The sequence below is a fragment of the Acomys russatus genome, chromosome 1 (assembly GCF_903995435.1).
Source record: "Acomys russatus chromosome 1, mAcoRus1.1, whole genome shotgun sequence".
NCBI lineage: Eukaryota > Metazoa > Chordata > Mammalia > Rodentia > Muridae > Acomys > Acomys russatus.
The window spans coordinates 91787990-91809868 of NC_067137.1; the positions used below are offsets into that span (position 1 = coordinate 91787990).

The 21879-nt window shown below is 40.6% G+C and overlaps 1 protein-coding gene across 2 annotated transcripts in view; it reads left to right on the forward strand.

The window, feature by feature from the left end:
• The window catches only part of Pcnx1 (pecanex 1), a 151773-nt gene that overhangs the window by 80218 nt on the left and 49676 nt on the right, over positions 1–21879 (forward strand). Inside the window, exons 9-13 of one of the 2 annotated variants that reach the window (XM_051148601.1) lie at positions 1280–1464; positions 11236–11326; positions 12759–12816; positions 14521–14723; positions 20796–20949. In XM_051148601.1, the coding sequence (XP_051004558.1) occupies positions 1280–1464; positions 11236–11326; positions 12759–12816; positions 14521–14723; positions 20796–20949 (691 nt within the window). The remainder of the gene's footprint in view (positions 1–1279; positions 1465–11235; positions 11327–12758; positions 12817–14520; positions 14724–20795; positions 20950–21879) is intronic. The other variant, XM_051148609.1, reaches the window with a different exon arrangement.

Sequence of the window (21879 nt, forward strand, 5' to 3'; positions counted from 1 at the left end):
AGTTGGCATGCGTGAAGAACTAACATTTATTTAAACATCCCAGGCTTGGCTGAGTGAGACCGTCAGTTTCAAAGTATCTCTTGCCGTAGCCACAGCTCAGCCTTTTATTTCCATGTCGGTCAACAGGACCAAAGGGATAATTGCAGTACATTCAAAAGGTCAGAGAGAACATAGTAGAAAATGACATCATTAGAAATGATAGCTACACAAGGCCATCTCAGGTAATGTTCGCTTTGCTGTAGTGTCTAGTTATTTTACTCAACGCCTCTGGGATTGCTCCGAGTACCCTAACGTCACTGAGTGGAGCATTGCTGGGGCATCTTGTGTAGAATGATGTGAAAGTTACAATATTTCAGAATTTCATTAGCTTAAATTAGAGTAAATCATATATTAAAAATATAAACAATGAAATTCATATTATCTTAAATAATCATAAAAGCAAGTGAGTAAATAACAGAAAAATTAGTTTTATAAATGATAAATTTATTCTAACAAAATACTAATTTTTTTGAAATTTTATAAAACTTATAATAACACTGAAATATCTGTTGAGAAATTAAGGTTTCCCAGTTACTAAGATTTTTTAAAATAATGGATTCTTGTTAATGAGAATACAGTGTGGACTGGAAAAGAATGTAAATTGGTTATAAGAACATTTTTGTGTATGTGTTATCTATAACACATGTAGATTTATTTCAGAATACAGATGCTTTTATAAATAAAAATTTATATGAAGTCTCCTTCAATATCCCTCTGGCCACTGTTTCACTCAGTTGAGTCGTGTATTCTGATTCTTATGCAGTAGTTTGTGGTATTCTTTTGTTTAGCATTGTATTTAGTTGGATTTGATAGCCATTCTTTAGTTTTCACATGTGTAGAAACTTTGTTTTATTGTCTGTTTGAATCTGAGATTTTAGAACATTAGAGAGGAAACAGCAAAGTTCTCGCAAGGTAAATTTTACCAGTAGGAGCCCAGCACCGAGCCACGTCACTGCGTACACCCCGGGCTCCTTGCTGCTCTCTTTGCTTCACTCTGCACTCTAGTCGGCCTGCGCTGGAGGAGCATTGCCGATTGACAGTCACTGCCTTCCTCTCTATGACTCAGATTGCTAAGGACCGGGACGAGAATCAACTGTGTAATTATTCAAAGCTTCTTGGCTTTCTTAGGTTATTTGAAAAAGTGTCATTTTTGAAATCAGCGTGCTATATTGGTTTCATTCTAGCTGTTGTTTTCTCTTTTCTTCCCTGTAATGTCTCCCCAATCCATGTTCTCTCCTAGCCTTCAAGATGGTCAGCAAGGCCAGCAGTCCACAGCCCAGGTCAAAGTGCAGTCCCGCCCCCCATCCCAGGCTCCAGTGCTCAGTGCTAGTGCCTCCTTGCTGGTGAGAAAAGGGAGTGTCCACTTAGACGCCTCACATGACCATACATCTGCTGTAGGCGGTAGCAGTTTGCACGATGAACTTGGTATGCAGGCCTGATGTCATCTTGGTGGTTGGAAACGTTTAACTGGCAGCAAATGGGTAACAGTGATTGCAGTTCTCTCTGAGAAGGCTTTGTTTTGGAGCTATGCACTGGGGCGCTGTTTCGTTGCTTTGTTTGCCCTGGGTGTGAGAAAATGGCTGGCATTCTCTTTCTGCATTTCTCTTTACTTTTATTGTACTTCCTGTTTTGAGCATATCTATCACTAATGGTCAGCTAATGTGCTAATAACTGTTCCTTGTAACTGTAACATTCTCTTAATTGGGCATTTCTACCATTCCTAGGGAATACCATGTGGGGAAATATGAATTTTTGAATGAATTTTTGAGAAAAACCTTCAATTTTTTTTAGTTGTTTGAGTGTGTTATACACAGGAAGGGGGGAGTGCTCTCCAGAAGGCTTATTGCTACAGTCTTGCTGGGATGTGCCCTGCATTTTGCATTATATCCATCTTTTGTCATAGGGTTTATTATAATCCAAAATCAATGTTCTCAGGACAGCATGGCTCTACTAGTGACTGGTAACTTTATAAAATATTTTATTATGTGTTAAGATATCTATACATATACTCATGAATTATGAAAGCTAGTATTTAGAAATGCAGCATATTTTAATAATAGCAAATGCATGCTTTGTGCATTGGCATATTGTTATGCTACTTTCAGCTGTTATTTCTTTATGTAGATGTGTGTGCACTAGTGTACTCGCCCACCATGTGCATATGTACATATCTGTGGAAGCCAGAGGAAGACATTGGGTGGCTTGTTTTTGGGGGGAGAGCTCTCAGTGAACTGATGCTGACTGATTCGGCTGCACTAGGTGGCCAGTGAATTGTAGGGGCCCGTCTGAGTGTTCTCTCCCTCCCTCACCTCTGAGGTTATATGTGCAAACCTTACCTGGCTTCTTTCTGGCACTGAGGGTCCAAACCTGAGTCCTCAGCTTGTGCATTAAAGCTCTTCACCAACAGAATCCGTGTTCCCAGCTCCTGCTCTTGGATTCCTGTTTCTCTGTATGACCCAGGTTTCCTCTGTTCAGATTCACAGTGGTTTGAATTAATTTAATAAAGAAAATCTTGCTGTTAAGTAAGACTCACTTGAAAGCATTTACCCATTATGATCTTGCTGACCTCTGTTATATGGTCTTTTCTCTTAGAAAGATAACTGTCCAGTTCATGTGTTAGCTGGTAGAATATATGGTAGGAAGGAGTCAAATAGGTTTACCAAAGCTTGATATGCTATGTATTCACTGACTCCCTTTCCAGTATGTAAAACTTGGGACTACAGAGTGGTGTTAATAGATAGGTAAATGGGAACTGTGCAGGATTTCAGAACCTGCAAAATGGTCATCCAAGAAAGTCACAGCATCACCATGGGTTGCAGGCAGGTCCCAAATGCAATGAGAAAATAGCACAACACTGTAAGTGTAGAAGCTTTTCCTTTTGTCAGTTTAGGGGTAAGAAAGTCACTTAAGGAAGATGTTTGAGGGAAAATAAAGTAGAATTCTGTTTAGCTACTTTATTGGTTTCAATTGGCAGTTTTTAGATGCAGACATATAATCCTTTATGTTATAATAGTGATACCAATCACTATGGAACCCAAGACTCCTGGCAACAAAGGGCTGTGCATCTGCTGATTGCCCATTGGCTCTGTGGTGTGGGTTGGCTAGCGTAAAGGGCTTCCTTTTGATCTGTTTCAGACTAGTAGACCAAGCACAAAATAAAACAAACTCTCAGTAATTTTTCCCAGTAAGAATTCATTACTAGAGTAGAAATCTAGAGGGGCCGGTGATCTGGCTCAGCTGGTAAAGGTTGCCTCCTGCCACAGCTGGCAACCCTGGGACCCACGTGGTGAGAGAAGAGACCTGACTCCTCCACATAAAGCACATATGCATGCACGTACGCACACTAAATAAAAATGTTAAAAAAAGAAAAGGTAGGGCCGGGTGTGGTGGTACACACCTTTAATCCCAGCACTCGGGAGGCAGAGGCAGGCAGATCGCCATGAGTTCAAGGCCAGCCTGGTCTATAAAGCAAGTCCAAGACAGCCAACGCTAACACAGAGAGACTCTATCTCCAAAAACAAAAACAAAAAAAGAAAGAAAGAAAGTGGGAGAAAAGGTAGCTAGAATGTTCCCTTTCCCTAAAACTATGACATATTTACAAAGGCTTGCTTTTTTTTCAGATTTAGTTTTATTGAAACAGTGTTCCCATATGATTTTTTACATGCAATAATATATACATATATATGATATGTTTAAAAGGCATGTATGTATATATAAACATATACATTCCAAACAAATCTCTATTTAGCATATATAATTGTTAATAATTTTAGAAACTGAATTACAAGCAATATAATTTAAAAGAAAAATTTAGAATATTGCTTTATAGAATTCACTTCTGTACATGGTTAGTAAAATGTTTTAAGGGTTCAAATGATGTTATTAATATTGGCTACATTTTGAACATAACATTATTTTAAAGATTTACTTTATTTTTAAGTAGGTATCTCTGTGCATGTCCCGTAGGTATGTGCATGTCAGTGCAGGTATGTTGGATCCTCCAAGCTGTGCCCCTTCCCAGCTATGCCACCTTAGGCAGGTTGTTTTCTCTCCCTGTGCATCAGTTTCCTCATTTCTCAAAGGAAGCAACACTAATGCCAATTCCCAGGCTTAGTGCAAGGACTATGTTACTAAATGTGCCAGTGCCTGGCATTAATATGTTTGTTAGATAAATGACCATTGTTAGTACTGGTTAATAAATTATCACTGGGCCATAATTCATTTAACCAGTTAAGTAAGCTCATTGCTGGCCTCTTAAGATGTCTCCAGGTACTTCCTACTGTAATATACACTTTGCTGAGGTCTCTTCACATGAGCCCATGGGTACAGCAGTGATTAATTCTTCAGGATTAGAATTATCAATCAAAGACAGTGAATATCCCTGTAGCTCTAGATCCTGCTCGATCCTTGTTTGTGTTTTATCTGGCAGGTTGGGGACTTTTGTTTTTAATCCTCACAGAAAACTCATCCAGCCTTTTATTTCCTAGCTAATGCTTAGACATTTATCATCATTACCATTGAAAGCTACAGAATCATATTTCAAACAGTTCTGGTACCCGAATTGCTTCAGGAATGTTACAGGACTGTCTCCTGCTAACGTGTTGTGGCGAAGCCACTGACATACAAGACCAGATGCTCTGCGTCCTAATGCTAAACATTCTTGAGACCATAGACTGAAGCCCAGTAGTGCTTGAATTGAGTAGAATGTAAGTTGGATTCTCGGAAGATACCCTAAGTCAGCGCCTAAAATGACGATAGTTCTGTTTTTCTCAGAGGGTGTCATGGGAGCCGTTCTCTGTGGCTAGGCTAGCTTTTCTGTTTTCCCTGCCTGTTCAAAGGTCTGCTGCGGTTATTGACATTTCCCAGAGAGCAGGGCAAGGGGAGAATCCACACCAGAGACACCTAAGTCTTGATGTTTCGGGTAGTGACTTGGAAAATAGTGTGCCTTTCACTTTCTTCCGCCTTCCCACCAGTGAACTTAGATGGTCACTGTGTAACTGAGCTTAGGAGAGTAGCTGTTTGGTTAGGGGACACTCTGTTACTAAAGGAATAGTTAAAGGCTGGATCCTGGAACTTACTCACAGCCAGGAAGATGACGAGGATTTTGCACTTGTAGAAAAGGAGTGGTTAGGTAGGGATGGGGGGCAGGAAAGGGTGGAGCACATCAGGGAGATGGGGGGCAGGGAAGAGCGGGGGACGATGGTCAGCCAAAACCAAGTATACATGAAAATTAAATAAAAATACATTTTAAAAAGAAAGATTAATATTGTCATAGATCCAAATCTTAACTTTGCTTATGAGTCTTTGAATTGGAAATTTTAAAAAATCTTGAGAATCCCTTTCAACTATTGAAACTGTAGTGTGTCCATGGTAGAACTTGGAGAAATGGGCAACTAAACACAGATCGTTCTTGTGGGGCAAGTTAGAGTCACAGACCAAAGTGTCCACGTTTCTGCATCTGCAGATTTTATAAGCATGAATTTCGGTGCACTTAGTAACTTAGTACTGTTCATAATTTTGAGAAACTGTGAAAAAAAACTGTTAAGTGCCCATTAAGAGAGAACCACTTAAAGGTGATGGGTCACAAAGTCCACATCATAAATCATAAGAATTGAGAGAGCAGAGGCTAGTGAGATGGCTCAGTCATTGTGAGCACCAGCTGTTCTTCAGGGACGCGGGGTATCATGTGGCTTGCCTGGTTTACCTGACCACTCCAAATGTCATTAGTATCTCCACAGAGGCCTTGCCCTGTGGACTAATACATGAGCAGATGATGAAACCGGAGCAGAGTGTGAGCTGTGTGCATCCTTTGGAAAGTTCTAGCCTGGGGATTAAGGAGCAAGAGTGGAGCCTTAACAGGGAAATGAGACAAGTCAGAACCTGAGCATGGGCCCTCTCAGTAAAACATATCAGTTACAACTCTGCTGCCAAGCAGTAGCCTGTGCGATCCGCTTTAAACCGGCTTCTCACATCTGCTCTCTTCCTCACACTCCTCAAACCCTGTGACAGCATTGTGCTTTCCAGGAGGAAGAGCTGGTTCTGATAATGAAACTTATAATTTTTCCATTGTATCCTAGAAAGACAGCTCAGCAGTTAAGAGCACTTCACTGTTCTTGCGAAGGATACAGGTTTGATTTACAGCACACATGTGATGGCTTACAACTGTCCATAACTCCAGTTCCAGGGGATCTGATGCCCTCTTCTGACCTCCACAGGCACTTCACACTCATACACACACACACACACACACACACACACACACACACACACACACACACAAATCCATAATAATTGAAAATAAAATCTATTTTAAAAAGAAGTAAAGAGTTTTTAGAAGTCTTGAGACTCCGGGTCTAGGTAGAACCAGGTTAGCAGACTACAGCCTGTCGGCTTAGTTCAACTTGACACTGGTTTTATAAATATACAAGGAAAAAAATGCGTGTTTTGTGGTTACTTATGCTACAGTGTCAGGCCTGAATGTACATAATAGAGTATTTACTGCTCTAGTTGGCAACGTTACCTGGGAGAATGGCGCCTAAAAACGAGGCAGACTAAAGTCTCGTGCAATAGACGACTTTATTCAGAGCATCAGACAGTTTATTCACTAAGGGTTAAGAGGAGTCATATGCATAAAATGTACAGTCACAAGCGCAGGGCACACATGTGGCAAAAACATGGTTTTCCATAAAGGCATATAAAAATATCAATAGCCAGTTGTACTGAATTATCTACAGTAAACTCACTTTTGTCTGCTACACTTGGGAGGGGCACAAGAACGCAGTCCACGTTATGTTTTGTTTTGTTTTGTTGAAGAAACTGAGGTCACCAGACTCTTGTCTTGTTATCATGGGGTTTTCTCACAAGCACGAAGAGTTCCTCTTGGACCATGTTCTGACAATAGCTTCTCTGGACCACAGAGCCTGAGATGTTTGTTATCTGGTTCCTCTGGACACTTGAGAGTCGCCACTCGTGGTAATAAGGAAGTGCCGTCCATGAGGTCGGAGCTGACTGTAAAGCTTCTGTCTTAAAAGAGTACAATACAATCACAGAGAGGTGGAGCGTGATAGTTATCAACCCAGAAGCAAGCGTTAGTACTTCCTGTCTGAGAGTATGTGGTCCCTCCAAAACTCTTCTAAAACCATTTACGTAACTACCTCCCCCCCCCCCATGTATCTCTGCTCCTGTCACCCTTTTCTGCCTTAAGAGTAGGACTTCATAAGCAGGGGGCTCCAGTGAGGCACCATGCCAGTCTCAGACTTGGAGGACCCAGAAGGAAGAGTAGGCTCAGAAGTCTAAGGACAAGGATCCAGGAAAGTAAAACAGCTCTTTTATTGCTGCTCCCTGGAAGACTGGAGAGAGATCCTAGCTTCCTCCTTCTGGGAAATGCAGCTGTGTGAAGTGAGCAGCAAGGATGTCCTAGGAGTTTCAAAGGTGTCAGTGTGCTCTGCACCGTTGAGTGTCCTGCAGGTGGGAGAAGTTGGAGGTCCCTTACTGCCCCGTGTCTGGGACTGTCATGACGATGATGTTTAGAATGCCCACTCTGCCATTTCTGGCTTCAGCCCTTACACATAAGGGCTTGTTGTTCCTGGCTCACATTCTGCCCTAAGGTTGCTGTGCAACTTGTCTACTCAGAAAAGATCATATATGATTAACAGATTGAATTTTTGTTGGCAGTGGCATTCATTGTTAAATATTCATCAGTGAGAAGTGCCAAGTGCCTTAACTTTTCTTTTGTCCTTAGCGATTGCCTTATGGATGATATCATCTTTACAAATAAAAAATTCCAGCTGTATTGTTTATTTGGTCATAAATTGATTTGCTTTTCTTGACTCATGACCAAGCCTTTCAGACATGGTTAATTATGCTCCCTGATGTGTTTATAGTCACAGTCCAAATAGAGAGGACGCACTGCAGGAATGCTCTTTCTTCCTAGTTTATATCCATTCCTTAAGCAAGAATGTGCAATTTGAGGGGTTTTAAATCCTATATGTTAAATGGAGTCATAAGAACATTTTGAGTTTAAAGTTTGGATTTGAATATCTTAATTGTTACAAACAATGATAGTGGATAGTTCTGTATCAGTTTGGGGCATAGATTGTCCTTTGCTAGATTAGCAGTGAGTGCACTGAAGTATTAATACATTTTTTCACTGAATCCTTAAGCTACATATTTTTTTAGTACATTCCCCCTGGTATGCTGTCAGTCACTCTGTGCAAAGGTAAAGGCGCACAGGGGAGCATTGCCGTGTTGTGAAGCCAGAAGGCCCCACACAGTGCGGTTTCATGGTTTGCTGTGAAGTGTACATGTTCCTCTAAGAGCCTGAACATTGTCCTAAACTCTCTGGAGGGGAGGCAGGCAAGACTGAGCTCCTCCAGTAGATGCAGCACTGTTGGAGCCACGCCTGTTTGGTTAGCTCCATTCTGGGAGGGTTTTATGTTTTTGTTTAAATGTATAAATTTTATTACATTATTTTTTAATTAAAATTCAGTTACATCTTTTTGTTTTGTTTTGTTTGTTTGTTTGAGACAAGGTTTCTCTGTGTTAGCCTTGGCTGTCCTGGACTCGCTTTATAGATCAGGCTAGCCTCAAACTCACAGCAATCCACCTGCCTCTGCCTCCCGAGTGCAGAGATTAAAGGTGTGCATCACCACGCCCGGCCTCAGTTACATCATTTTCTTTCTTTCCATTTCCTCTTCCGGTGCCTCCCAAGTATCCCCACTTTTCTCAACTTCATGACTTTTGGCCTCTTTTTCTTTAACTATTGTTACATATATGTTTATATATAATCCTAAATACATTTTACTACTTTTTAAATTATTGGTTTCTATAGAGACATTCAGAGTTACACATTTAAGTAGCAAAACACTGAAAATTTCAAGTTCTTTCTTTTGGAAAAGTTCTTTTTTATATTCTTTATGTTTTTATTTAAGATTAAATCATTTCCTTATGTATAAAATTAGATGTCTGCTCATAAAGGATAACATAGAAAATGGCTTCATATTCTTCACTTTGCCTTTGAAGGTTACAAAGATAGTATCTTTCAGTGATTGGTTGTATAGAGATACTATTTCAAATATGTGGAGAACAGACCACATTACTGAATTTTTTTTTTTACATTACTGAAATGCTATGTAAAGTTTAACTATTCAGAAATTCCTACAGTAATTTGAAATGTTGAGTACAGAATTAACTGATTTCCAAAATACGTCTGAATTGTCACTTGTGATAGTCAGTGTATACGTTCCTTTCTTGTTAAACATCACACACCATGCTTATTTACTCTTTTTCAGTAGCAATTTCTGCAACTCAGTCTACCATACTGCAGGAAAAATTTCAGTAACTCCTAAGAAGTAAATAGATTGACAGCTTTATCCTTCCCACCCGCCCCCCCCCCCTCATTATTTGGGACTGACTGAAAGGGGAGAGAAAACAGTCTTAGGCAATGCATAGATGTCGTAGTCCACCCTTTAGCACTAGGACTGTCTCGTGTGGACTGAGGACGTCTTTCTTTTCATGCTTCCTCTGCTGGTTACAAAATCAGGACTTGCTACTGTCACCATATTCCCCTTTATTGAGCATTTGAGGAGTTATTTCCATCTCTGTCTCTGTTGAAATAAGTATCTTTGGAGGTTTTGTTTTGTTTTGTTTTGTTTTTTTCCCTGACTTAACGTTCTGTGTTATTCTGACAGACAATACAGTGGTAAAGTAAAATATTACATATTTTATCTAATAACCAGTAGAAATTAACCAAGCACTATTTATTTACTAGAGTATTATATTTGGGATGGAGTCCTATTAAAAATGAGAGCTAAAATGTTCTGTAAGTCTTTAATTATAATATCAGTATATTAGGAGATCTTTTAGTTACTTAAAAGTTCTTGTGATATACTGTTTTCGTTTAGACATAGAAAAATTTGACCTTTCACTGAAATATTCCCTTTAAGAGTCTTGATATTGAGTGACAGTTATCAGAACTCACTGGATAATATTTAAATGTATATATAACATTATAACAGAAATTTTAATTAAAATTGTTTAAAAGATTGTTCATATTTAGGACTAGGAAGTAGAAGAGTCCAGTGCTTGTCTGGTGTGCACAAAGCCCTGGGTGGGTCCCCAGCACTGCAGTAACTGGGTATAGAGGCAGACGCCTGTAATCCCAGCACTCTGGACATAGAGAAAGCAAGAAAGTCTAGGTTATCCTTGACCAGATAGGGAGTTCAAGGCCAGCTAGGTACGAAACTGTAGAATCTCAGTAATTCCAGCTTCTAAAACAAACCCTTTTAAATTCTCAAAGCTTGGACAAGACCAGGTAGCTGCCGAACTGTATACCTCATCTGGTTGGCTTTTGAAGATCCACATTGATTTACTTATGTGCCCCCGCCCCTCATAGTTATGCCCCATAGAGCCTCAAGAAGGCATGTCAAGGTGTCTAGGTTTTAAAACCCCATTATTAGAAAGCATTTTATACAGTCGAGTTTGCTTTGAGACAGCTGGGCTTTTGTGCTATTATTTTCTTGTTTTCTTTTTATTTGTTTGTTTTTTCTTCTTCTTTTCAAAGATGGAGCGGCAGACTATCCTAGACAGTGTATCACCATCAGCAGGGTCTTGTTGGGAAAAGGGTATAGGATTGAGCGTAGCTCCCAAGAGCTCAGTTTTAATTCTTAGGTTTTTAGTTAGCTTAAATTTTAATCTGTTTAGATTTCATACATCTATTTGGTTGTAACAATGTCATTCCTAAATCTTTATACAACTCTTGTGGAAACTTTGTATAACTAGTGATATTTATTAAGTAACTTACTTCGCACCAACATTATTTAAATTTCTTTGAGCCATGTTGACTTTTCTTCTGAACAAAATTAAGATAACCATTTTATTGTTGTGAAGTTTGAAGTGTCTCAAACTTCAAGCAGCTTTGCATAGGACCACCCATGCCAGGTGGCCTCAGAACATTAAATCATTCATCCATATGATTATCTTAGTTAAGAGGAAAAAAGAGATCTGACTCAAACCTCTTCCTTTTAATACTGATCACATATGCTGCCATTTTACCCCACATTGTTCTGAACTGCATAGAGATTGTGATTTTAAGATGGGTTGTAGGATTTTTGTAATGTAAAAAGTTAGTGAATTTAGTATGTCATTAATGAGAACTGGCTATCCTAACAACTCTTTCTAAACTTGTTCACTTGTTAGGTAAGTTCTCATCCACACTCTATGAGACGGGTGGCTGTGACATGTCACTTGTGAATTTCGAACCAGCAGCAAGAAGAGCGTCCAATATCTGGTAGGTGTGGAGCCTGCAGAGTTAGTGACTCACATGTCTAAAGGTTTACATACTGAGGTGTGGACACTTGTTTTTAAACCTATCTTTTCCTAATGGACACTGCCGATGAACACCATGATGTTTTGGAAGACTGTATGCATTGCAGAACAGCTACACCTACCCTGTTCATACAGGTTGTCTGGTTGTAAGAACGCTTACAATCCATTCTCGCTCATGTTCACACATAGAGAGAACTGTTATTATCTGTAAGCTGCCATGTGAGATACGTGTTATTTCAGAATTGTTTATAGTGAGTTTAGTACTTACCATAATGCATTCATTTCCATAGAATTAATGGTGGTTTTTGTTGTGGGGGTGGAAAGCTATTTTTAAAATAAAAGTTATTCTGTATTTTAAAAACTGAGTAAAATTTTTTATTAACCCTTATGGGATAGAGTTTGCCCAGTTCCAGGTGTAACTAGATATCCAATATCCTCTCCATATTGCATGATATGTAAAGCTTACCAGAAAAATAGCTAAAATGAAGTTCAGGCTCTTGTTTATATGTCCTTTTAGGAAGGAATTTGCAAGATAATAATATTAGGAAAAAGCAAATAAATTAGATATTTACATTATATAATGTTCTATAGTATAGAGTATAATGGGTTTTTTCCTTAAAAATTAGTTTTATTAATTCAATTTCCATTGTTGCTTTGAAATCCAAGACTAATTAATTGGTTCACATCCTTCACAATGGCCGTTTGGTTCTCATTTTAAGATTTCCATTCACCAACAGCTATATGTATCTGTTGTGTACCATTGGGCAGTTCACTTACTTTTCAGAACATTGGAACTTACAGTCACTCAGTTAGCTGCTCATCTGGTCCTAACTCAGAATCCACTCTGGCAGAAACTGCTAAGTGGAAGGCTAGTGATTCTGTGATTGTGGGAAAGTGGGGTTGGGGTTGAGTGGAAACCTGGGTTACCACCAAGTCATTCAACAGAAGAGTTCTCTCTTGCACTGCAATGTGGTACAGCCTCGAGGCTTGAAATCCAAGCTTGACTGCACTGGCACCTGCCAGTCTGTTTTGTAATTTAGCTTAAGTTTATTTTGTCTGTACTGTTCCACTCAGTTTAATTGCTTTCCCTGAATTATCTCATTTAAATACAGTTATAAGAATCCTGTGAGAGAGGCACTATTATTTTATATTACTGATGAGGAAACCAAGCTTTGAAAGGCTTCTGTCATCTGGAGAGGCAGTTTGAACTTGGGCACTGACACAGTGTTCTAGGTCACAACTTAGGAAAATGAAGATTTGCACTTTGGTGTTTACATGGAAGAGTGAAGATAGTATAAATATTGCCTAATTGTTAACTGAGTTTTGGGGTTTTGTTTTTTTAAACACTGTTTTACAAGCTATTTACTCCCTAAGTCTTTTTTGTTTTATTTTAGTGACACGGATTCTCACGTATCAAGTTCTACCTCAGTTCGATTTTATCCACACGATATGGTAAGCTTTTAAATTGTTTATAATGTGACACATTTTTAGATCCAATCTGAAAAGCATATTTATATAGCTAGCCATAAAAAAAAAAATCACTCAAATTAATGAAATCCAAAAATATTACTTTTGTTGGAAACTATGGCACAATCCCTTTGTGTTACTTTTGTTTGTAACTATGGCACAATCTCCTTTGCCTGTCGCCATGGCTCTTACACCCTTAAGACGTTAGCAGGCCGTATATGTGTGGAGTCAGAAGTTACACTGGCTCATATTTTGCAGGTCTGAAAAGGCCTACTTACCATTGTATGATCTGCTTGTACCATACTTTTTCGCTTTGTCTATTTTTGTCTTTACATTTGTTATTTTGCGTGTGGACTTGTGTGTGTGTGTGTGTGTGTGTGTGTGTGTGTGTAAGAACGTGCACATGTGGAGGTCAGAACACAACTTAAGGGCAATCCTGGAGATCCCACTTGGCTCTTCAGGCTCAGCAGCAAGTGCTGTAACCTGCAGAGCCATCTCACTTTGAGTAACATGATTTGCTGTTGTTTTTTTAGCTATCTATTGACTATTAACTCATTTATTAACTAGTGAGTTGGTGGGAGAAAGCTGAGTAACAACATTATTATCTGAAAATATATGAGATAGTATACGGCTTCTGAAACCACTTTTGCTACCAAGATGCACATATGATTCAAGATGGAAAAAATAAAATGGGTGAAGTCTCGCTGGTGACACAGGTGGATTTTATTCTGCCTGGTGGCCCCCTGAGGGCAGGTGTGAGCTGGCTTCTAAGCCTGGGGGTGTGAAGAGGCATAGAGCAGTGGTTCTCAGACTGTGGCTATGTGGCTGCGCCTAAAAGCCTGTGACCCCACACAGCTGGAAGAATGCCACTGTGACAGAGAGAACGCATGCTGAGCGTCACTCTGCAGTGTTTGGCACAGACCCCATAACAAATATTATCTTGCCAGAAATGTCTGTATTGCCAGAATTGCAAAACCCTAGCTAGACTAGATGATAAGAAAATGTTTGGAGAAGTATCAATCAATATTTAAAGATCAAAACCAGCAGAGCTTTTTCTTAGCTGTTGCCTGTGTATTTGAATAGAAAAGACTAGAAGTGGGATCTCCGATGATCATACAGGTATTTTCCACTCTTAATGACAGAGGAACTGTGAGACAGCAAAATACTGTCCTCAGAGGAAGGGCACCTGTAGAACTGGTGAATAGAAGAATTAAAATTGAGAAATAAAGTTAGTACCTTGCTCTGCACCTTGAGGTGAGGAGCCTGCTAACACAGCAGAGGCTTTAAAGAGTAAGACCAATGATGAGACTGGGGGAAGAACTGAGAACTAAAGGGCTCAGATTTGCCACTGGCAGTACAGTTGATACCTTAGTGAGAAAACGCCTCAGATCTGACACAGAAGAGGGAAGCCCCAGTGACCCACATCAAGGGCATTTGGTGGCCTTGCCAGCTGTATCAACATCTTTGAGCACCTTCCTAAAGATCTGTTGATCACATTTGTTTTGGTTTGATTTACTTCCTGTTGCCACCTTGTGTAGATTCTAGGCACTATGGAGTTTTCACAAGGAGTGATCTAGAATAGAGAACCAGGCCTTAAGTAATGTACAAGACTAGAAACTCAGAGTCCTGATTTGATCAGGAGAGTTTAACCCTTTCATTGTCAGCATTTTCCAGCTTTCTCTCCCACAGATTCGGTTGAACAGACTGTTGACCATTGACACAGATCTGTTGGAGCAGCAGGACATTGATCTAAGCCCTGACTTGGCAGCCACTTATGGCCCCACAGAAGAAGCTGCCCAAAAAGTTAAACACTATTACCGCTTTTGGATCCTACCCCAGCTCTGGATTGGCATTAACTTTGACAGACTCACTCTTTTGGCGCTGTTTGACAGGTAAGACCATAGCATGGTATTAAAGATGTGAAGATACTAGTTTTAAAGTGAATTTTTTCCTAATTACCCACTGATGTTTTTACCTGTGTTGGAAACTACTTTTTATTTTCATCCTCTTGAGCTCAAACTTAAAGTAACAGACTTTTAAACACTTAACTCTCTGAAACCCATTAAAAGCTTTTTCCATAAGGCTGTTTTTATTGTTAATGTGAGTCATGTTGTTGATTCCTAACAAAGCCTGTGGAGTATTTTATGACCGTAAGGCTATCAGTAATATGATCACAAACATAGAGTTGGAAGAGGAAACCTGTTTCCCATCTTTTAGCATTAGTGTCTTAGTGGGAGACACATTTGTTTATTCAGACTTGGTGGCCAGTAGATGCTTCCAGCCAACAAGTAAGAACAATACTAGACTTACCTCTCCTCTGAAGCAAAGACAAACAGAGACAAACCATGTGCTTGGAGACAAGGCAGTAGAAGACCGTGAGCCTGAGGAGTTGATGGTACACACCCTAAGTCACTACAACTCTGTGCGTTACACGTTCCTTGTTTTGTGACACAGGGAAGGGAACATAGAACTCAGAACATATTTCAGGCTCAAGAGATAAAACTGAGAGTCCTGGAGTCCGTACTACAAAATATCGTAGAAGGAAACTGTCAAAAGAACAGTGGAGGTGTGAGGCGGGATTCCTTGTGGTCGGCAGACCATGATTAGCTCACGTATCTGGGCAGCTGTCTGCTTAGGAAGAGCTTGCTTTATGAGTGTGGCAGCATTGGTGTCCTTACACTACTGAGAATGAAAGGGATTAGCGTAGCATAACAGATTCAAGCTTCATAGAAACTCAGAGCTACACACCACCAAACAAGTAATGACTGACAGCTAGCCTCTACTCAGAGGTGACCAGCTGTGCAAGCTGAGAAAACATAGCTCATGGGAAAAGGAATAAATCAAGATCAACCTATAATTGGTAGAGATATTAACTGTTAGATACAGGTTTTAAACTAATTATGACTGTATTCTGTTTATTTGAAAAAGTAAATAGAGACATAAAAGATAATAAAAATACACACCAAATCAAACTCAAAGAGTTGAATATTATAATGTTGCCATTAAAAAAGTGAACTAGGTGGAATTTCTGGTAGTTAAAACTCTGTAGAAGAAAAGATTAGTGAACATGGGTGCATCAGGAAAACCATCTAGATAAAGCAGTGAGAAGAACAGAAAACCCAATGATATCTTATGGGACAGCTTCAAGAGAGACAAGACTTGAGGAAATAATGATGGGAACTGCAGATTGTACGAAAGCGATCAGTGCACAGTCGAGAAGACCAGTTTAACCCAAGCAGAAACAGCATGAGAAACCCACCCAAGACACGTATTTGCTCAAGTCCAGTGATAGAGACTTTAAAATCACAAGAAAAATATCAATGAACATTCTGGACAGAGGGCTAAGCATGAGGAAGACATCCACCCACCGAAGGTTACACATGAGAAGACAGTGGGCCAGCCTAGCGGCACTAAAAGAAAAGAGCTGTCAGCACAGTTACTCAAGTCTCGCTAGCATACCTTTTAAAAATCCAAGGAACGAGGCTGGAGAGATGACCCAGAGGCTGGGAACACTGGCGGGAAGGGAGGGGGTGGCGGGGGCCGGGCGGGGAGAGAGAGAAAGAGAGAGAACAGATCTCAGAGCAGCGGATGTTGTCTAAGATAAGGAAAGCTATTTCAAAATGGTAAAGGCCCCATTAGCCTGTAGAACAGAACAGTTCTGAACGTTTCTGTACCTAAACAAGGCCTCAGACTCCATAGGGGCTGACGATGCATCTTGATAGAGCACGTGTTTACCATGCAAACCTCAGACTCCATAGGGGCTGACGATGCATCTTGATAGAGCACGTGTTCACCGTGCAAAACGACCCAGAGTTTACCACCAGCACCCTTATCATTCCAAAAGCCCTGAAGCAGAAACCAATAGACACAGGAGATGGAGGATAGATGGATGCATGCATGGATGGATGTGGGGGAAAAGAAACAGGATAAACAGATGGATGTACAATTATGGGTGATTTGCACCCCGTTTTAAACAGTTGGTTGCAATCAATCAGCTTTATGTTGCTTGACAAAATACCTGAATTAGCTTATAAAGGAAGAAGGGTTGTTCTGGCTCACAGTTTTCAAGGTTTCAGCCTGTGGCTACTTGGTTTGCTGTGGGGCCTGTGACAGCAGAGTACTAGAATGAAAATGTCATAGAGGAAGCTGCTTGAGACAGGAAAAGGCAGAGCTTCCAACATACCCTCAGAGACTCGCTCTTGCCCTGACTTCACACCCACACACACACACACACACACCTACCACCAGGTGCCACAGCCTCCCAGAATAAATTATTGAGCCGTGGAAAATCCTGATGCAGTTGCAATTTAATACTTATAAGCAATCCAAGGGTAGAGAAGAATTTGAGCAAAAAACTACAAGGTATTTTTAAAATAAATGAAAATGACTCCTGTAGTACTTAAGGAAGTTTACGGCACTGAGTACCTAGATTAGAAAAAGCCAATGGACAGGACATTCTTCACAGTTGAGTGGAGAGTGGGGACTGACTTTCACACGAACTCTGATGCCTCATATTTGACCATGTCCCCTGGATGGGGAGGCCTGGTGGCACGCAGAGGAAGGATAGCAGGCTACCAAGAAGAGACTTAATACCCAATGAGCATATACAAGGGGAGGAGGTTCCCCTCAGTCACAGTCATAGGGGAGGGGAGTAAGGGGAAAATGGGAGGGAGGGAGGAATGGAAGGATGCAAGGGATGGGCTAACCATTGAGATGTAATATGAATAAATTGATAAAATAAAATTTTAAAAAGAAACTTTTAAAATAAAATTTAAAAAAAAAAGAAAAAGATGGTCTCAAATCTGTGATTCACTTTTACACTAAGAAAGCAGACTAATAAGTGCCTATCCTAACTAAGGACAAGCAAGAACATAAGAGAAAACAGAAACTGAAGGGAGCCCAAGACTGCAGCAGTGAGACTGGTGACACTCCAGCTGCCTGAGGAGGAGAAGGAGGCAGCAATGACTAGATGAGAAGCCTGAGCTGTGACGTCACTGCAAAGCCCACAGCAGTTACAAAGCAGTAAGAGAGCGCTATAGTCAGCGTGGTGATGCTAAGTTGGCAATAGACTAATGAGAAAGACAAATTCCTTAAAGAACATAATTATCATAGATCCATCTAAATAAATGAGAATTACCATTAGGAACTTTCCTACTGCAAAAGCTCCAGGCCCAGGTGTTATCTAAAGACTGTGCAGTGAAGTAGAGATGTGGTGCTAACATAGCAGATCTTCATATGCAAAAAGCAAATTTTGAGTTCTTAGCGTGTAACATACCACAAAAACTAAATCAAGATTTATCATAGGCATAAATGTGGAACACAAGACAGCAAAAATATATAAAACAAAAGATTCGTTCCCAAGGTTTTAGAAAACTTGTTAGCTCTGGCACAAAAAAACCAAAGCAAAACAAACCCAGAATTAATAAAAGAACTGATTGCTAACTGCATTTATCAACATAGAAAAGTGTGCAAAAGCTGAAGGCAAGCGTGCACTCACATTCCTAGGAAGCAGTGAGCAGCAGCGTGAGGTGGGAGGAGTGTCTTGACCAGTCACGTGTCTTCTACCTGAGAGCTTCTTGATTTGAAAATACTATCCATCTCTTGAGAGATGTTTCATGAATGGAGAGTTTCTAACATCTATAAGTGTACTATTGAGTTAATAAAAGTGAACTTAAAGTTGTTGTGATTATAAATTCTTTACCCACACGTCATTCTTCCACAGAGCCACTGTGAATTATTATGAGTAATAATTTGGTATAGTGTGTTTTTAGGTCTTTAAATTATGTTTTTAGTAAGAAGACTTAGGTCTGTTATGTTGGGTTTGGTTCACTTAGTGGACACGCTCTGCCTGTGTCACTTAAGAGTTTATAAGTACAAGGAGTTTTAGCAAGGATTTCCTGAACATTTATGAAAAAAGCTTACCCAAGAAAGTAATTACACAGACTCTTAGCTTTGGGGTACAGTATAAAAATCCTTTTTGTTTCTGTATGTGGTGTCTTGGGCATCATATTGCCCTCTTTACAGTGTCAGTTTGTGGGTATGGAATTGTCTCAGCAGTGGTGGAAGAGGCAGAGTTGATGGTCTTAGTTGTATATTGTTCTTAGTATATGTAAGACCTTGCGTTTAAGATGCTCCAGTTAGTGAGCTTTTTTATTATTTCAGATAGGAGGAGAAGCAAGGAAACAAAACTGCTTGCTGTCAACATTTGGTTGCAAGCTTTATCTTATGAAATAGCAGATATTTTAACTTTTCTATGAGCTTTGTTAGATTTTGTCTTTTAAACTTCTTTCTGTGTCAGCTTTATTTACCACCCAAATTGGTTAGTTATTTCACAGCATATTTCAGAGAAGATGTTATAAGAAAAAGTGTTATTATGGTATCATAGGACAGCTGTATTAGAGGACACTGCACTGTCACAGTGTCATAGGACAGCTGTATTAGAGGACACTGCACTGCCATGGTGTCATAGGACAGCTGTATTAGAGGACACTGCACTGTCACAGTGTCATAGGACAGCTGCATTAGGGGACACTGCACTGCCATGGTGTCATAGGACAGCTGTATTAGAGGACACTGCACTGTCACAGTGTCATAGGACAGCTGTATTAGAGGACACTGCACTGCCATGGTGTCATAGGACAGCTGTATTAGAGGACACTGCACTGTCACAGTGTCATAGGACAGCTGCATTAGAGGACACTGCACTGCCATGGTGTCATAGGACAGCTGTATTAGAGGACACTGCACTGCCATGGTGTCATAGGACAGCTGTATTAGAGGACACTGCACTGTCACAGTGTCATAGGACAGCTGTATTAGAGGACACTGCACTGCCATGGTGTCATAGGACAGCTGTATTAGAGGACACTGCACTGTCACAGTGTCATAGGACAGCTGCATTAGGGGACACTGCACTGCCATGGTGTCATAGGACAGCTGTATTAGAGGACACTGCACTGTCACAGTGTCATAGGACAGCTGCATTAGGGGACACTGCACTGCCATGGTGTTCTAGGACAGCTGTATTAGAGGACACTGCACTGCCATGGTGTCATAGGACAGCTGTATTAGAGGACACTGCACTGTCACAGTGTCATAGGACAGCTGTATTAGAGGACACTGCACTGCCATGGTGTCATAGGACAGCTGTATTAGAGGACACTGCACTGTCACAGTGTCATAGGACAGCTGCATTAGGGGACACTGCACTGCCATGGTGTCATAGGACAGCTGTATTAGAGGACACTGCATTGCCACGGTGTCATAGGACAGCTGTATTAGAGGACACTGCACTGCCACGGTGTCATAGGACAGCTGTATTAGAGGACACTGCACTGCCATGGTGTCATAGGACAGCTAGCTGTGTTAGAGGACACTGCACTGCCACCGTGTCATAGGACAGCTGTGTCAGAGGACACTGCACTGCCATGGTGTCATAGGACAGCTAGCTGTATTAGAGGACACTGCACTGCCACGGTGTCATAGGACAGCTGTATTAGAGGACACTGCACTGCCACGGTGTCATAGGACAGCTAGCTGTGTTAGAGGACACTGCACTGCCACCGTGTCATAGGACAGCTAGCTGTGTTAGAGGACACTCCAGTGCCACGGTGTCATAGGACAGCTAGCTGTATTAGAGGACACTGCACTGCCACGGTGTCATAGGACAGCTGTATTAGAGGACACTGCACTGCCACAGTGTCATAGGACAGCTAGCTGTGTTAGAGGACACTCCAGTGCCACCGTGTCATAGGACAGCTGTGTCAGAGGACACTCCTCTACCATGGTGACATAGGACAGCTATATCATGTCCACAGATGGTAGGTTTTTTATTCTGTGTGATCTCTTCAAACCAGGCATCCAGGCGACACCCCAGCAGGCCTCATGGTGATGTCTTCCCAGTTTTCAATCTGATTACTTTCTTATAGTGATGATAACCTGCTTGTTAATTTTTCTGTCTGCAGAAACCGTGAGATTCTGGAGAACATATTAGCTGTCGTCCTGGCTATTCTTGTGGCTTTTTTGGGATCCATTCTTCTCATCCAAGGCTTCTTCAGAGACATCTGGGTGTTCCAGTTCTGCCTGGTGATAGCTAGCTGCCAGTACTCACTGCTCAAGGTACCCGTGTCTCTGCTTAGAGGCTGTGCTTAGAGGCCATTCACCCAACTTACCACAAGATGGTAACTTTCAGGTGTATTTTTCCATAGAAGTTTACATATTGGAATATGTAGGGACCAATGCAGGGTGTAAACTTAAAATACAATTGTATGTAAAGTATATTTACTGAAAACAAATTCTTTGTATTAAAAGAAAAGAATTTGTTAGAATGGCAATTTATACTCTTGATTTATTTCTGTTTAATGTACTAGCGCTAACCTTCCTTCTTGCACTGTGAGCCTTCTGTTCTATGGGTGAGATTTAATTAAACTTTTCATTGGTAATAACATTGTCAAAAACTAGAGATGGTTTTTATTCTTTTTTTATTTTTTTATTTTTTTTTAACTTTATTAACTTATTCAGATTACATCTCAGTTGTTATCCCCTCACTTTTATCTTCTCATTCCTCCCTCCCTCTTTCACTCTTTTCCCCTCCCCTAGGTCTGTGACAGAAGGGGACCTCTTTCCCCACCATATGGTCACAGCCTATCAGGTCTCATGCTGGTAGCCTGCTGATCCTTTCTCTGATGGTTTTTATTCTTAAGGGACATCAAAATGAGAATACTGAGTAGTGACTCAGACATGCCTGTGTTGTCAATTGTAAGCATTTATTAAAATGGGAGAATCTATCACGTCAACTAATGTCTGACTAAATCTTCCACCTTGTGCCTAAAGCCAGTGCAGGTTGTTACTAGCATGCTTCCTTCCTTTAAACCAGCATGCCATATCTGCAACAGCTGTTTCCCTCAGACGTGCTGGAGTGCAGAACGCTGTCCAGGCTGGGAGCTGCTGCTTCTGCTCCAAGGATGTTCTTAGCTGTCTTGATTGATTGATTGATTGATTTTTTTTTGGTTTTTTGTTGGTGGTGGTGGTGGGTTTTTTGTTTTTTTG